The 18,349-nt window shown below is 37.9% G+C and overlaps 1 protein-coding gene and 1 long non-coding RNA gene across 5 annotated transcripts in view; one reads left to right on the plus strand and one right to left on the minus strand.

Annotated features, from left to right (window-relative positions):
- LOC134344096 (uncharacterized) overlaps positions 1 to 8,458 on the minus strand; it is a 38,734-nt gene extending 30,276 nt beyond the window's left edge. Inside the window, exon 1 of the long non-coding RNA XR_010017360.1 lies at positions 8,328 to 8,458. This is a non-coding gene — a long non-coding RNA (uncharacterized LOC134344096). The remainder of the gene's footprint in view (positions 1 to 8,327) is intronic.
- Positions 1 to 18,349, plus strand: part of anapc4 (anaphase promoting complex subunit 4) — a 115,836-nt gene that overhangs the window by 72,273 nt on the left and 25,214 nt on the right. For all 4 annotated transcript variants that reach the window (XM_063043341.1, XM_063043340.1, XM_063043342.1 and 1 more), the window contains 8 exons: positions 2,266 to 2,312; positions 8,394 to 8,450; positions 11,236 to 11,292; positions 11,665 to 11,758; positions 13,682 to 13,779; positions 13,876 to 13,937; positions 14,082 to 14,117; positions 14,220 to 14,321. In XM_063043341.1, the coding sequence (XP_062899411.1) occupies positions 2,266 to 2,312; positions 8,394 to 8,450; positions 11,236 to 11,292; positions 11,665 to 11,758; positions 13,682 to 13,779; positions 13,876 to 13,937; positions 14,082 to 14,117; positions 14,220 to 14,321 (553 nt within the window). The remainder of the gene's footprint in view (positions 1 to 2,265; positions 2,313 to 8,393; positions 8,451 to 11,235; positions 11,293 to 11,664; positions 11,759 to 13,681; positions 13,780 to 13,875; positions 13,938 to 14,081; positions 14,118 to 14,219; positions 14,322 to 18,349) is intronic.

The following is an 18,349-nucleotide window of genomic DNA, read 5'->3' on the forward strand; positions in this document are numbered from 1 at the left end:
TTTCTACATAAAATATTTAGAAAACTGCTCCTCAGTAGTGATGTACTTGACCATTATCAAGATATGTGGTGATGGTGTATGTACCTTTTTATGTTTTCAGTGCAGCAATATTCCATGTGTCTAAATTTTTTGATAGAAAATCACTTGGTCCTTTGGGCAGATATGCAGTGTGAAATAAAATAAAAAATTGGTAAAACAAAAATAAGACCTAAAATCCCCAGTGATAAGTAGATGAATTTGTTGAACATGCAAGTTAATATACGTTATGTGTGTTCTTGGTTATATTGGACCGATAAAATTGAACGACCGCCATGGTTTGATCTGGAATTGAAAATTGTGAAACAATTTTATTTAACTTCATTATTAGGAGCTCCTTTACCTGTACAATTACCTAAAATTTCTATTCTAAATATAAATCCTATGATTAAGCAGTCATTACGAATCTGGTACCAGTTTCATACGTTTTTTCATCTTAAAAAATTTAACCTTTTTAGTTTAATTTATAGAAACTATTTATTTAAACTTTCACTTAGTGATCCTACCTTTTCTCTTTGGAGGAATAAAGGAATTTTTTCCTTTATGGATTTGTTTCAAGAAGGCCGATTGATGTCTTTTGAGAAATTAGTAACTAAATATTCTCTCTCATATTCACATTTTTTGCAATATCTTCAGGTCAGACATTTCTTACAAGAATGTTTAAGTAATTTTCCATATATACAAGATTCTGACCTGTTAGACATTATTTTAAAAATGAACCCTTTGGTGAAAGGTTTCATTGGGAAAATTTATAATTTACTATTACAACAGGATAACTATCCTTTACTTAAGATTAAGCAAGATTGGGAAAGAGAGCTTAACATAACCTTGATAACAGAGGATTGGTTGCGAATTTTGAAGTTGGTCAACTCTTCTCCGATTTGTGCCAGTCACTCTCTAATTCAATTTAAAATAGTACATCGTTATTATTTGACAAAGGAGAGATTGTCTAAAATATTTCCTAATGTTAATAGTCAGTGTGATAGATGTAAAACTGAGATAGCTACATTGACACATATGTTTTGGTCTTGTTCTGTATTGAAACAGTTTTGGAAATCTATTTTTCTACAGTTTCTAAAGCTTTAAAAATCACTTTACAACCTAATAAATTAACAGTTTTGTTTGGTATAATTCCTCAATATATTCACAGTATTTCTATAACACGTAATTGCATTTGTCACATTATTGGCTAGAAGGGCTATTTTATTAAGATGGAAAGATGCTTCTGCTCCCACTTTGATACAATGGTCCTCTCAGGTGATGTTATGTCTTAGTTTGGAAAAAATCAGAAGTCGAACTTTTGATCCTATATTTGACTTTGAGAAACTGTGGGGGCTCTTTTGCCCGTTACTATCATATGATTTGAGTTAATTAAGATGGTCCTCTTCTGATTCTTGGGTAAATGGATTTGGTTGGCGGATTGATGTTTTTTTTTTATGGAAGCTTGTATGGCGTATAGCTCTGAGTTTGTGCTCCAAATGGGTTTTTTTTCCTGGTTTTTTTGTTATTAGGGGTTTTTTGTTTTAGTTAGTAGGGGTTCTTTTTTCCTTCTTTCTTTTTTCCAAAAAAAAATAGAAAACCATGTAAGAGGATATTATTTGCATGTCATTAGGAACTTATGAAGAATAGAAGCATGTGTAGCAGATAGAAGTAACAATAATAGGTGTGCGTATTAAATTGCCATTATATGAGTAGCAGCATCCACCAGGAGTCTAAAATAAGGACTGCATCTTTCAGCACATTTTCAAGTAGTTTGATGACTGATTTTAAAAAAATACATGCCCAAGTCTGGTATTGAAAGCAGTGATGAATGTTCTGATTGTTCCCTGTTTACTTACCTCTGTTCATTATGACTACTTGGTGACACATTTGGTTAAATCCTGTCTTGTTGTCAAACGTCATTTCTCACACTGAACTTTTGGAAGTCACCTTTTGCAGACATTATGCATTGAGTTGCACAGGACCATACATCTGGTTATTAACAGTTGGCTAAACTTCTTGTTTCAAGGGACAGTATTTGCAATTATCTTTCATAATTAAAAAATAACTGGAAATCTCAAATAGAAGTAGGAAAGTGCTGGAAGCACCATTTTGATGAAATCTTACCTTTTTCCTCAGATCTTGTTTGACCTGCTGAGTGTTTCCAGCAATGTCTATTTTTATTGTGTTTCATAATAACCTAAGATGAGATCAGTTATTTCAATGATAATCTCTTATTTTGTTTTTTAGCAATGTTGAGAATGTCTGATGATCATGTTTTGCCAGAGCTCAATAAGGTAAATTATGGTGGTTCATTAGAGCTTCAGAATTCTGTTAGCCTTTTGAATAATTACAAAAAATAAGCCAACTTCCAACTTCCATTATAAAGTCTAGTTAATGTATTTTTTTCTGGTTTTAGTTTTGTCTCTACAGTTGAGGAAATTACTTGAATGAACAGAGTTAGAGACTATATGTGAAAATAATATGTTCCAAAGGAGCTAAATAGAGGAATATTTTACATAGAGATCAAAAGGAGTCTTTATCCAATGCTGACAGTGTATCAATATAGTTTCACTGTAAGGCATACAGAATAAATTGTAGAACTGAGTACATGAAACCTTGGAGCAATTAATAATAGAGACAAGCTTAGTGCAAGGCAGGGCTGTTAGAAGATAAATGTCACACAATAATGTAACTAAATACAAAATCAAAATCAATATGTTATGGCCAGATAGTAAAACACTCACACAAGTTCAAGTGCAATCAGTGTGAAAGGTCATTCGCTGTGCCACGGTGCAAGATTTTAAAAGAGTCCTGGAGCTATCAGCGTGCTGTAGACAGTGCAGTGCCATTTGTTGGTGACGCAGGACGAGGTTTAAAAAAGGGCTCTAGTGCTTTCAACTTTTTTAGCCAGGCTGCAGTCAGCTGAGGGCCAATAAAAAGGTGTAAGCACAACGGCCATTGTTGGACTGGGCCAGAGTTAGAGTGGTCAGCCTTTGGCTCAACAGGCTTGGCCAAGCACAGGCAGAGGTTCTAAGTAAGTAAGCTTCTAATAAGTTTTTTTTCCCCCTGTTAATACATAGCTGGTGCGCTGAGATTGAGTTTGGAAGTAATGGTATGTTTTTACTGTGAGATGTGGGAACTCTGGGTGACTCATAGTCATAGTCATACTTTATTGATCCCGGGGGAAATTGGTTTTCGTTACAGTTGCGCCATAAATAATTAAATAATAATATGTAGATTATGCCAGATGGAAATAAGTCCAGGACCAGCCTATTGGCTCAGGGTGTCTGATCCTCCAAGGGAGGAGTTGTAAAGTTTGATGGCCACAGGCAGGAATAACTTCCTATGACGCTCTGTGTTGCTTCTCGGTGGAATGAGTCTCTGGCTGAATGTACTCCTGTGCCCAACCAGAACATTATGTAGTGGATGGGAGACATTGTCCAAGATGGCATGCAACTTGGACAGCATCCACTTTTCAGACACCACCGTCAGAGAGTCCAGTTCCATCCCCACAACATCACTGGCCTTACTAATGAGTTTGTTGATTCTGTTAGTGTCTGCTACCCTCAGCCTGCTGCCCCAGCACACAACAGCAAACATGATCGCACTGGCCACCACAGACTCGTAGAACATCCTCAGCATCGTCCGGCAGATGTTAAAGGACCTCAGTCTCCTCAGGAAATAGAGACGGCTCTGACCCTTCTTGTAGACAGCCTCAGTGTTCTTTGACCAGTCCAGTTTATTCTCAATTCGTATCCCCAGGTATTTATAATCTTCCACCATGTCCACACTGACCTCCTAGATGGAAACAGGGGTCACCGGTGCCTTAGCTCTCCTCAGGTCTACCACCATCTCCTTAGTCTTTTTCACATTAAGCTACAGATAATTCTGCTTACACCATGTGACTCCATCCTCCCTGCAAACTACAGCTTCATGAGGTGCAACGAGCTGTAGCTCATTAGTCATAGTCATACTTTATTAATCCCGGGGGAAATTGGTTGAATTTATTAATCGCGGGGGAAATTGGTCTCTAATGTTAGAGACCATGTTAAGGAACTGTAGCTGCAGAATGATGATCCGCGGCTAATACAAGAGAATGAGGCAGTGATAGATAGGAGCTACTGGGAGATGCCACTCTTAAAGTTGCAGGAGGCAGGTACGTGGATGACTGTCAGGGGAGAGAAAGGAAATAGATAGCCAGCACAGAGTAACCCTGAGGCCATTCCCCCTCAATTGTAGGTATACCACTTTGGATACTATTGTGGGGGCCACCTACCAGGGGGAAGCTGCAGCAACCAGGCACTGAGCCTGGCTGTGTGGCTCACAAGGGAAGTGGAGGGGTGGTGAGAAGAAGAGTGCAGTAGTAATAGGGGATTCAATGGTTAGAGGAGCAAAAAGCAGATTCCGTGGACTTGATAGAGACACCTGGATGATATGTTGCCTCCCCAAGTGCCAAGGTCAGGGATGTCTTGGATCGGATCCATGGCATTCTAAAGATGGTGGGGGGAGGGCGGGTTGACAGCAGGAAGTCATGATGCATATTGGTACCAATGACACGGGTACAAAAAGGGAGGAGGTCATGAAGAGAAAATATGGGGAGTTAGGCAGAAAGTTGAAATCTAGGGTAGTAAGCTCTGGATTGCTACCTGTTCCACATGGCAGTAAGGGGGAAATACGATAACTTGGCAGGTGAATGAGTGGCTGAAGAATTGGTGCAGGCGGTAGGGTTTCAGACTTCTGGATCATTGGGATCTTTTCTGAGGAAGGTATAAAGGGTGAAGAATACAGTACTGAAGGTGTTATATTTGCATGCATGCAGTATACAGAATAAAGTAGATAATCTTGTAGCACAATTAGAGATTGACAAGCATGATGACTCCCTGATCCACACGTCCCTCCCCACGGATCTCCCACCCGGCACTTATCCCTGTAAGCGTAAGTGCTACACCTGTCCCTACACCTCCTCTCTTGCTACCATTCAGGGCCCCAAACAGTCCTTCCAGGTGAGGCAACACTTCACTTGTGAGTCTGTTGGGGTCATCTATTGCATCCGGTGCTCCTGGTGTGGCCTCCTCTACATTGGTGAAACCCGACGCAGATTGAGGGACCACTTCATGGAGCACCTCCACTCCGTCCACCACAACAGACAGGATCTCCCGGTAGCCACCCACTTCAACTCTGCTTTCCACTCCCATTCAGATATGTCCATACATGGCCTCCTCTACTGCCATGATGAGGCTATACTCAGGTTGGAGGAGCAACACCTCATATACTGTCTAGGTAGTCTCCAGCCCCTTGGTATGAACATAGAATTCTCCAACTTCCAGTAATGCCCTCCCCCTCCCTTTCCCTGTCCCTATTTCACTCTGCCCCCTCCCCCAGCTGCCTATCACCTCCCTCATGGTTCCACCTCCTTCTACTACCCATTGTGTTTTCCCCAATTCCTTCTTCACCTTTTCTGCCTGTCCCCTCCCTGCTTCCCTTCCCCCACCCCTTTATCTTTCCCCTTACTGATTTTTTCACCTGGAACCTACCAGCCTTCTCCTTCCCACCCTCTCCCCACCTTCTTTATAGGGCCTCTGCCCCCTCCCTCTTCAGTCCTGACGAAGGGTTCCAGCCCAAAACGTTGACTGATCGTTTCCACGGGTGCTGCCCGACCTGCTGAGTTCCTCCAGCGTGTCGTGAGTGTTGTTATGATGATGTGGGCATTTATGAGTCATGGCTGAAAGAAGATCATAGTTGGGAGCTTAACATCCAAGGATACACATTGTATTGAAAGGACAGGCAGGTAGACAAAGGGTGTGGGGTGGACTGGCTGTATTGGTAAAAAAATGGCATAAATTCCTTAGAAAGAAGTGACATAGGATCGGAAGATGCAGCATCCTTGTAGGTAGAATTAAGAAACTGCAAGGGTAAAACGGCATTGATGGGAGCTGTATACAGGCCTCCAAACAGTAGGCAGGATGTGGGCTGCAAATGACAATGGGAAATAGAAAAGGCATATAAAAAGGGGCAATGTTGCAATAATCATGGGAGATTTCAATATGCAGGTAGATTGGGAAAATCAGGTTCGTGCTGGAACCCAAAAGAGGGAATTTACAGAATACCTATAAGATAGCTTTTTAGAGCAGATTGTGGTTGAGCCCACTCGTCAATCAACTATTCTGGATTGGGTGTTGTGTAATGAACCAAATTTGATTAGTGAGCTTAAGGTAAAAGAACTCTGAGGAGACAGTGAAAATATAGAATTCGCACTGCAGTTTGAGAAGCTAAAATCAGCTGTATCGTTATTAACTAGAGTAAAGGGAATTACTGAGGCATGAGAAAGGAGCTGGCCAAAGTTGATTGGAAGGGAACAGCACCGATGATAGCAGAGCAGCAATGGCTGGAGTTTCTGGGAGCATTTCAGAAGGCGCAGGATAGATACATCCCAAAGATGAAGTAGTATTCAAAGGGAGGATGAGCAACCATGGTGACAAGGGTAGGCAAAGATGGCATAAAAACAAAAGAGAGACATATAAGATTGCAAAAATAAGCTGGAAGTTAGAGGATTAGGGAGCTTTTAAAAATCAACAAAAGACAACAAAAAAGCCATAAAGATGGAAAAGATGAAATATGAAGATAAGTTAGCCAATAAGAGAGAATACAGAAAGACTTTTCAGATATATAAAGAGAGAGATGAGAGTGGATGTTGGACCGTATGAAAATGGCGCCATAGGGGTAGTAGTTGGGGTCAAAGAAATGGCGATGACTTTAAGTATTTTACATCAGTCTTCAATGTGGAAGACACTAGCAGAATGACAGAAATACAAGAGTGTCGGGACAGAAGTGAGTGCCATTGCTATTACTTAGGAGAAGGTGCTTAGGAAACTAAAAAAAAGGTAATTAAGTCACCTGGACCAGATGGACTACAGCCCAGGGTTCTGAAAGAGGTAGCTGAAGAGATTACAGAGGTATTAGTAATGATCTTTCAAGAATCACTAAATTCTGGAATGGTTCCAGAGGACTGGAAAATTATAAATGTCACTCCACTCTTCAAGGAGAAATGGAGTCATAGGGTCATAGAAAACTGCAGCACAGAAAAAAGCCATACCAAACCACTACTCTGCCTAGTCCCATCGACCTGCACTGGGACCATAGCCCTCCCATCCAAGTATCTTTTACATGTTTAGATTGAACCCCGCATCCACCACTTGCGCTAGCAGCTCGTTTCACACTGTCACCACCCCGTGAAGAAGTTCCCCCTCATGTTCCCTTCAACATTTCTCCTTTCACCCTTCACTCATGACCTCTAGTTGGAGTCTCACTCAACCTCAGTGTAAAGTGCCTGTTTACATTTACCATATCTATACCCTTCTTATCTATTTGTAGATCTCAATCAAATCTCCCCTTAGTCTTCCACACTTCAGGGAATAAAGGCCCAACCTATTCAACCCTTCCCCCATAACTCACTTCCTCAAGTACCTGCAACATCCTTGTAAATTTTCTCTGTATTCTTTCAATCATATTTACATATTTCCTGTAGGTAGGTGACCAAAACTGCACACAATACTCCAAATTAGGCCTCAGCAATGTCTTATACAATTTCACCATAACATCCAAACCCTTATATCCAATGTGCCAAAAGTTTTCTTTATGACCTTATCTACCTGTGACACCACTTTCAATGAATTATGGACCTGTATTCCCAGATCCCCTTGTTCTGCCACACTCCTCAGTGTCCTACTGTTCACTGTGTAAGACCTACTCAGGCTGGCCCTACAGAAGTGCAACATTTCACACTTGTCTGCATTGAATTTCATCTGCCATTTTTCCAGATCCCACTGCAAGCTTTGATAGTCTTCCTCGCTGTAAAAAGAAAGGAAATTATAGGACAGTTAGCCTGACTTAAATAGGCCAAAGCAACCATGGTTTTTTCAAGGGGAAGTCTTGCCTGACAGATCTATTGAAAATCTTTGAGGAAATAACTGGCAAGATGTACAGAGGAGAGTCAATGGATGTTGTTTATTTGGATTTTCAAAAGACCTTTGACAAAGTGCTGCACATAAGGCTGCTTAACAAGATAAGAATCTATGTCTGGGTTTCATAGCATTATGTTTCATTGATAGTTGAGACCATTACTCAGTAGCAGATATTAATTACGATTTTTTATAGTTTTGGTTATAGTTTGTAACCAAAATAGATACAAATTGAACTGAAATTGAACCTCTTTTTAAGTGTGTCAAGTGATACAGAGTAAAGGAAGCTTCTTCTATCTCAGGGTTAAAAATGAAATGGCTTTTGTTAGTCAGAACGATTAAATTACTTACTAAATCAGATGGAATCTTTGGTTTCTGTCAATCTGTTCATAACTTCAACTTCATTTCAAAATACAGATGACGCACAGAGATGTATCATTTGTTGCTGATTTCCTGTCTGAACACTTCAAAGAGGTAAGTTTTCAGTATTATTTTTTCACTTTTCATACATACCTAGCAATTAACAATATCCGTTAGAAGGAAAGGAAAGCTCCAAATGCAGCAAGAGCTTACATTTATCTCATGCTTTCAACATTTCACAGGAGCATAATTTTAAAAATTGATACCAGTCCAAATAAAAATGTACAAGGCAGATTAACTATGTGTTTTAGGCTTGATCGGTGGAGCATGTTGTAAGGAGAATGTTAAATAGAAGAAATGTGCTAAAATTGAGATTTTAGGGCAAAGGCAGTGAAGGCACAGCTGATGTGGTGATATGATTAATAATTGTGTTTGCATAAGAGGCCAGAAATCAAGGACCTTCGAGATCTTGGAAGAATACGGAGTTAAAGTATGTTAGGGAGAAGCACATCTATTGAAGAATTTGAAAATGTAGATAAGAATTTTGGAATTGAAACAGTATTGGATTGGGTGCAAGTGATCACAAAGATGATATGTGTGCTGAGAGTTAAGATACAGAATGCAAAGTTTTGCATGAGCACGAGTTTAAGGAAGGTGAATAGTGGGAAGAGGTTTTTGATATAATGAAGGTTAAAAAAACATTTTAGAGTTTCAGCATCAGTTGGGCTCATACAAGACTATTGTCATACAAAAATGTGGACAGATGGAGAAGGGGGTATGAAGCCCTTTTACTGTGCAAGACCTATATCAGAATAGTCTAAATTAGCCTCCAATAATTTCGGGAAGAGGGGCTAAATGAGTGCCAAAGTAGCAGTTTATGGCCTAGCTTCAGTCATTCCAATATTAGCTAATGCAAAGTACATGTCACCTGTCCTGCTGAACATTTTCACCACTTTATGGTTTTATTTCATAATGCTTGTTTGAAAGAAATACCTTTGCGTTGCCTTGGATTCAAGCCAGTTGCCTGACAATTTATTGACAGAAACATAATACTGCATGCCCTTTTCAGGAAGTAGTCATCACCACTTACCTTACAAAGAAGCTCTGTCCTTTCAGATGAGGGAAAAAAGAGCTTTTGATGTTAATATAATCCCTTTCAGGTGAAGGGTGGGCTTCATTTTAAGTATTATTGCCCTAATGGATATTTAAAGCTAATGCTACCCTATAGCAATCTGTAACAATCAGTTCCACAGACCATTTTCGTCCTTTGTTGATAGGATTCTAATTGTGAATATCGAACAAGCAGAGAGTTATGGTGAATCTATTGAATGGTTTTCTCTCTCACTTGAATAATGTTCAGCCTGGTGATCCAACTGGATTTCAATGTTGCTTGTAGTATAGCGCTGTCCAGATGTGTTCTATTTAAATTTTATGTAACATGGATACAATAGACTCTGAAAACTCACTCATTCATCAATCATACTTTTTTTACATGTGCACAAGGAGAGCAGCATGGCCCTGTTGGCTGTTGTTATTTTTATACAGAATTGACAAACAGTTAAGGCTATTAACCATTCGGTTAGCTGTATATGTTTGAATTCCTTACTTGCAAGATCAATCACCATTCACAATGCAAGTGTTAAAAATAAATAGTAAATCAATTGTCCCTTAGTTGTTGTGTATGTTTTGTATCCTTTCATTATGTTCTTATCTCATCTGCATAAGCCAAAATGGATCTGGGAATCTGCTGTGCAAGGGGAAGCTGTGCTCTTCAAAGGCGTTTTTAGTCTGGTTGTCTTCACTCTATCTGCAATCCATCCTTTCCTGGACATTATGTTAATTCTTGCCTTGCTGCAGTTTCCACTGTCATACAGTAGAGAATGTATCCTGTAGCCCAATAAGCATGCCAGCCATGAATCTGGATCATTGACTCCTAACCACCAGACGGCAACCTGTAAGCATGGGCAGAGACACTTCCGTCGGTTATTCTTATGCTGATGGCCCACATGGCTGTGTACTCAGTCTCATACTCTTCTCCCTATACACTCATGACTGTGTGGCCTGCTCTAACTCCATCTACAATCTTGGTAGTTACACCACTGTATTGAGCTGAATTTCAAATAATGATGAGTTGAAGTGCAGGAAGGAGATAAAGAGCTTAATGACATGTTGTCACAACAATGACCTTTCCATCAATATTGGCAAAACGAAAGAGCTGATCATTGACTTCTGGAAGGCAGGCAGTGCACAGGCTCCTGTTTGCATAAATGGTGCTAAGGTTGAGAGTTTTGAAAGCTTCAGTTCCCTATGAATGAGTATCGCGAATAGGCTGCGCTGGTTCACTGCATAGACGCCACGACCAGGAAAACATATCAGGGTCTCTTAATTCCTCAGGAGAATAAAGAAATAAGGCATGTCCCATTTTGACCCTCACTAATTTTTATTGATGCACCATAGAAAGCATCCTCTTTGGATGCATCGCAGCTCGGAATGGCAACTGCTCCGCTAAGACTGGAAGAAACTATAGAGAGTCATGGGTGTAGCTCAGCATGTCACGGAAACCAGCCTCCTGTCTATGGATTCTGTCTGTACTTATTGCTGCCTTATTATCTGCCTGCAGTGCACTTTCTCAGGAACTGTAACGTTTTTCTGCTAATATCTTCCTTGTACTACCTCAATGTACTGTTGTAATGAGAAGATTGGTATGGATTGCATGCAAAACCAAGTTTTTCACTTTACCTTGGTACATGTGACAACAATAAACCAATATACCAGTCTAATTTACAGATTTACCAATTTATGTATACCATTGTTTTCTTCTTGGTCGCAAGAAAATGTAAATGTCATCTTTAATGTGATTTTTTTTTTTCAATCATTGTTTCTTTCACAATTTTTGAAGGCACCAGAACTTTACGATCAAAAGGGTCAATACTTTAATGTGGAAAGAGTTGGTCAGGTATGCCATTTTCATATTTTTTTATCTGGCTTTCTCTGCTGTTAAAACATTGAAAAATTTTAAATGTTTATCTATTATGTATTAAGTAACTTGCATTCTATTTTCTACTTGAAGCAATGTTATTTTATAAATATTGATTTATGTCTGAGATAAAGGACTGTTATTTCCATTTAATGTAGTTGATCATTGTAGAGGTTTTAAAATAAAGTATTCTTGAAATTGAACGGAAATTCTTTCTATTGAACTGTGATTTTTGGTTAATGTTCAAAGAATAAATAATATTTGCATGCTTGTATATATATCACTCCTCTGCTGAGCAGTATTTCAGAATTAAATTGAAATAATTTAACATAAGTCAAACTTGTTTTGCAGTATTTAAAAGATGAGGATGATGACTTAGTAACTCCTCCAGAGACTGAAGGAAATCCTTGGTACTACTTCTTGCAGAACAGTACTCATCTTAAAGGTACAAATAATGCTGAGCAGATCTATTTCAAAGTCTGTGGCAAATGTGATACTGTGTTTGCAGAGCTTTGGTAAAATTTATACTAGACTATGCTACACTGTCTGATGCAAGATTATTTAACTTTACTATTGGTTGTTTGAAGTTAAGTAGGATCTGCTATCCAACATGACGAATACCTTGATGAACATAAAACACATTTTTTTCAATATGCAAACATGAGGAAATCTGCAGATGCTGGAATTTCAAGCAACACACATAAAAGTTGCTGGTGAACGCAGCAGGCCAGGCAGCATCTCTAGGAGGAGGTACAGTCGACATTTCGGGCCAAGACCCTTCATCAGGACTAACACCTAGAGATGCTGCCTGGCCTGCTGCGTTCACCAGCAACTTTTATGTGTGTTGCTTTTTTCAATATCATGATTTTGAATTGCTAATATGCTGTTCATTAGTTTCTGCTAAAGTTTAATTGTTCTACTAGAAATCAACTTTAGTTCTCCATTATTTATAAGATTCACCTTGAACTATGCTGCACCTTCAGCACCCAATTCAGCTAAGTGACAATGCAACTTGCTAGGCACAATGATAAAATCTCTGTTCTTGCATGGTATCCTGTGGTCTTACATCACCACATACCTTTTTGTACCTTTCAGTAACTGAACCAAAAAGCTCTTTAGTTAATAAAGAGTTCCACATAAAATAAATGAAGACCAGAATATCATTTTGGCACAAGAAACTTGAATCTCACTGATGTTCCCCAAGACATAGAAATGTTGGATAATATTCAAGTCAAGTCAAGTTTATTGTCATTTAACTGTATTCATGTATACAGTCAAACGAGACAATGTTTCTCTGAACCAAGGTGTAAACCACAGTTGTACACATAGCACACATAACACACACAACTATGAAAGAAGGGGTAAAATCTACAGATGAATTACGCATAAATAAACAAACTAAAATGCATAAATTACATATTGTAAGATATAGAACAGGTTAACCAGTGACACTTCGAATGCGATGCAGCAGGGAGTTCAGAAGCCTAATGGCCTGAGGGAAGAAACTGTTTCACATCCCGACCGTTGAAGTTTTTAATGAATTGGACTCTCCTTCCTGATGGTAGAAAGTCGAAGAAGATGGGTGGGATCCTTAATAATACTACGGTCCCTGCTCCTGATAGATGTCCCCGATGGATGGTAGGGAGACCCCTATGATCCTTTCAGCTGTTTTTACAATCCTTTTTAGGGACTCTTGGTATGATGCTAGGCTGCTCCCGTACCAGATGGAGATCAAAGTGCAGTTAAGATGGGGGATGGGAACGGGGGAAAGGTCGCTTGGCTCAATCTCCTTAGGAAGTGGAGGCGCTGCTGTGCCGCCTTGTTCAGGGAGGTGTTGTTGAGGGACTTGGTGAGGTCATCTGTGATGTGAACTCCCAGGAACTTGTTGCATTTAACTCTCCCTATAGACGGGCCATGTATTCACAGAGGGGGATGGTTCATCTGCACCTTCCTGAGGTTCACAATGATTTCCTTGGTCTTCTCCATGTTGATATTTAGGTTGTTCTTCTCACACCAGTCCAGCAGCCGCTCCACTTCCTCTCTGTACTTCTACTCATAATCATTGTTGATCTCTTCTGATATAGGGCTTTTTCTCCTTATAACTGTATCATTGAATAACCTGACATAAATTGAAAAGACAGAGTTGTTTATCATAATATTCCAAATCCTTCCAAAAAGAGAGACACCCACAACAGAAAATCACTGCCAATCCTTCTCCCACACAATAAAATTCAGTTTCTTGGAAGGGATTTGTCTAGCAATCAACTGGAAAAAGCAATGGTATCAACTTTCTGCCAATCTGGCTTGCCGTTAATAACTTGTGAGAGATAATACCTGCATGATGATTCTTTTAAAACTTTATTTTCAGATAGCCCTTTGCTTTTTCCCTATCTTCCAAAGAAATCACTACATTTTGTTAAAAGACTAGTGGAAGGACAGATTGATAGTTGTCTACAAAAACCAGCTGTAAGTATTCTATTATAAAGTCCATACTATCATAATGAAATTATGTCAAACATGGTATCAAGGTTTTTTCTTTAAATCATTTTGTTTCTTTCACAGGAAGTCATTGGAAATTCTGTGCGTCAAGTTCTCTACATGCCACTATATAAATTACATCCGAGGTAAATAACAAAATAATTATTTAAATTGAAGCAATGTCCCACTATGTATTTGATGCTAAACATAACCAGCTACCATTTTACTTAAATATTTTCCATTCCTTGAATTAATAAAGTATGTTGGTGTACTTCTGTTTTTTTTCCCAGTGACGGTGTTGTGCCCAGATTTTCATCACCTTCATTGTAAGTTCGCTGTTTAATTGTTATTGAGTTATGTTCTTATGTGGCTTTAGTTTTTGTCTAGTTTTCTGGAAACTAAACAGAAATCCTTTTTTTTTATTGTAGTTGGAATGATAAGTCTTCAAATTTACAGTATGTAGTATTCACAATACATGGTGCTGAATCTCCCAGAATCTACATAATGCGAAGACCCACAGATCTTTCAAGGTGAAAATTGCGCAGAATGTGATCATTTCAAGTTTTGTAATTCTGTTGCCATTTAGTACTCTGATTCAGTGGGAATTGTATCAGAATCTTTTATATTTTAACCCAAAAACTTGGAGTAACTACATGAATAAAATCATAAATATGGACACCATCATCTGTTATTTAGGAGATAATTAATCCCTATTAGCATAGGTCTTCATAGAATATTTTGTGTTCAATTGTCAATGATTTGCAGAGGCACATGCATATTAAAAAAGAGAAATGCTTAGCTTAAGGTTCCTACGACTAATCAGTCATTTTGCATGCTGATCTTAAATAACGGTAAAATGATTATTATTCTCTTGTAACAACTGGAGGGGCAACGTCGACTCAGACCACAAGAGGCCTGCGTCAGGCATTTTCATGCCTTACAAGGCGCAGATTGGAAGTCTGTGTGGGGCGCCACTCCTCGCACAGACTAGAGCAATGTGTGATTAAGTGCCTTGCTCAAGGACACAAACATGCTGCCACAGCTGAGGCTCGAAATAGTGATCACTAGACGAATGCCTTAACCACTTGGCCACGTGCCCAACACAGAATGTAACAACCATACACTGTAATTCAGTTGGAGTAATTGTGTTTACTTTCTAAACTAGCATAGTGTATTAAATGTTTGCTGCTGTGGAGTACTGAGTCATCTAAACCCTACCATTCTGCACCAAGCCCAATAGCAGGGTCTGTCTGTAACTGCTATGGTATAGAGGTAGTAATTAAACCTGTTGAAATATGAATCATAAACATGAGAATTCCAAATCATGTTTCTTCAAAGTGTTTCTATGCTAGATTTCAATTTTACTTTTTCTTTATTCGTTTTCAATTACTCTCAACAAATTGGTGGTAGTTTATGAACCAAAGGTTCTAGCAGATTGGGTACACTGTGAAAAATGCCAGTGTTCCAGCAGTTGCTAGTTCTGAAGCGTGTCCTTCAGCACTATCGCTGTGATGTTATATGTCCCATAGCTTTTTCTGCACTGAGTAGTATTGGCTAATTCTAGATAACACTGAGAAAATTAAATTAGTTTTTTAGCTGAAGATCACTGGAAATACATCAACCTTGATATTGGCACTCCATGGTTTCTGCCATCATTGACAATGGATGTGTTTTTAAAGTTTCTCTACCCGTTAGCTCTTAAAACTTCCTATTATTGTTTGACCTGATGAGGTCATTATGGGATCACAGTTCTCTAGTCCATTATGTTTTCACTGTTAGGCATGTGTGAGACTTTTATTAAACTTTTGTCAGGTTGGCACTTAATTTTTTTTTTGAAGTCTTGTGCCATTGTTGGCGTGTCCTCCTTCACAACCCTGCTCAATCAATGTTATCATTGACAGATAGGTTTGTAACAGAGGTGGAACACAGTACTATAGGGCCTCCCCAGGTCACAGCATGGTTCTGTTCCTGTCAACTGATTGTAACTTGGATAGTTTGCAAGTCAGAAGTGTGGCCTCCAACTATTCCTATGTGGTAGATCCATTCTGCTGATCTTTCAAATGCATGTTCATAGGTTTGGACTACTTATAAGTTGGGTGTTTGTGATGTAAGGAGGACCTGTACTACTTATGGACATATTCTTTTCTTTTACAGTCTTATTAATTTTCAGAATTACAAACATAACAGTAATATTGATAAACAGAGAATGGGATTACATTATTAATAGCTAACATTTGCAAATATAAAATTGCTGATAGTACAAGTATGTTAGTTCTTCCCAATTCTAAATATAATTGAACATGGTTAAAGATAAATGGAAAAAAAACTAAAAAAAAAACCCAAACTAGAAAAAAAACACTAAATTAAGCTAAGCAAAACTAGACTAAACTAAACAAAACTAAAACAAAGTCGGGCTAACATATTACATTGAATACAATCATTAATGTCGTTAACTCCTCTCCTCTATCCGTATATTTTTAGTTTAAAAAAAAGGATTCAAAGAAGTTCAAACTACATCATAAGAAAATGTTGAATAAATGGTCTCAAAGTTTCTTCAAAGTTAACCAAAGGATCAGAGGTGCCACTTCTGATTTTCTCTAAATTTAAGCAAGATATAGTTTGAGAAAACTGTTGAAATGTAGTAGGAGGATTGACCTCTTTCCAATTCAATAAGATAGACCTTCTAGCCATTAATGTAAGGAATACAATCATCCGGCAGGCTGAAGGGAATAAGTAACTACCTTCCATCATTGGTAACCCAAAAATTGCAGTAATGGGGTGGGGTTGTAAATCAATACACAAAACTGTAGAAATAATATCAAAGATGTCTTTCCAATATTTATCCAAAAAAGGGCAAGACCAGAACATATGAGTCAAGGAAGCAACTTCAGAATGCCATCTATCACAAATAGGGCTTATATGAGAATAAAAACGAGCTAATTTATCTTTGGATATATGAGCCCTATGTACCACCTTAAATTGTATCAATGTATGTTTAGCACATAAAGAGGGCAGGTAAACTAACTGAAAAAAGAATTCCCATTTTTCTGTAGGTAAATGAAGTTGAAGTTCCCTTTCCCATTCAGCCTTAATTTTATCAGATATACCTGAATTTATTTTAATAATAAAATCATAAATGATTTCTATTAAACCCTTCTGATGAGGATTTAAACCTAAAATTTTTTCTGTGATATCAAATGGATATGAAGTTGGAAATGTAGGTAGCTTAGTATTTAAGAAGTTTCTAATTTGTAAATATCTGAAAAAATGAGATCTAGGCAAATTATATTTGTTAGATAACTGTTCAAAAGACATAAAACAGCTATCCAAAAATAAATCATGAAAGCTTAATATACCCTTCATTTTCCATACCGAAACAGCTTGATCTATAACAGATGATTGAAAGAAAAAGTTAGAGATAATAGGGCTTGATAAAATAAATTGGTTCAAACCAAAAAATTTACGAAATTGAAACCATATTCGTAGTGTATGTTTAATTATTGGATTAACCATTTGTTTATTTAATTTAGAAAGAACAAATGGAAGAGAAGTCCCTAAAATGGAAGTCAGAGAAAACCCTTGTACGGATGTACATTCCAGGTTTAACTATTGTGGGGTTAAAGTCATATCCAAATCTTGTGTCCAAAATATTAAATATCAAATACTAACTGCCCAATGGTAAAATCTAAAATTCGGCAATGTTAAACCACCATCCTTTTTAGACTTATGTAAATATTTTTATTTTGCCATATATATGAAGAAATTTTAGAATCTACATTATCAAAAAAGGATTTAGAAATGAAAATTGGTAATGCTTGGAACAAGTGTAAAAATTTAGGAAGGACAATCATCTTAATAGCATTAATTCGACCAAGCATTGATAAAAACAATGGGGACCATTTAATAAACAATTGTTTAACCTGATCAATTAAAGGTAAAAAGTTATGCTTAAATAAATCCTTATGTTTCTTAGTAATTTTAACACCCAGATAAGTAAAATAATCAGTAACCATTCTGAATGGTGAACATCTATAAATTGGAACCTGCATATTTAAAGGGAAGAGTTCGCTCTTGTTAAGGTTCAATTTGTAGCCAGAAAAATTATTAAACTGATCAAGCAAGGATATTACTGCCAGAATAGATTTTTCGGTGTTAGAGATATATAGTAATAAATCATCAGCATATAGTGATAACTTATGTATTTCATTCCCCCGGGTGACACCAAATATATTAGTTGATTCACGAATAGCAATGGCCAAAGGTTCCAAAGCAATATCAAATAACAGTGGACTAAGAGGACAACCTTGCCTGGTGCCACAAAACAACTGAAAAAGGGGAGATCTTTGATTATTGGTAAATACTGACGCCGAAGGGGTAAGATATATTAATTTAATCCAAGATATAAATATCGGACTAAAATTAAATTTCTCAAGTGTAGTAAATAAATATGTCCATTCAACTCTGTCAAACGCTTTCTCAGTGTCTAGTGAAATGACACATCTGGAATCCTAGATGAAGGGGTATAAGCAATATTCATTAATCTCCTCATATTAAAAAA

Source organism: Mobula hypostoma, chromosome 3 (genome assembly GCF_963921235.1).
Source record: "Mobula hypostoma chromosome 3, sMobHyp1.1, whole genome shotgun sequence".
Classification (NCBI taxonomy): domain Eukaryota; kingdom Metazoa; phylum Chordata; class Chondrichthyes; order Myliobatiformes; family Myliobatidae; genus Mobula; species Mobula hypostoma.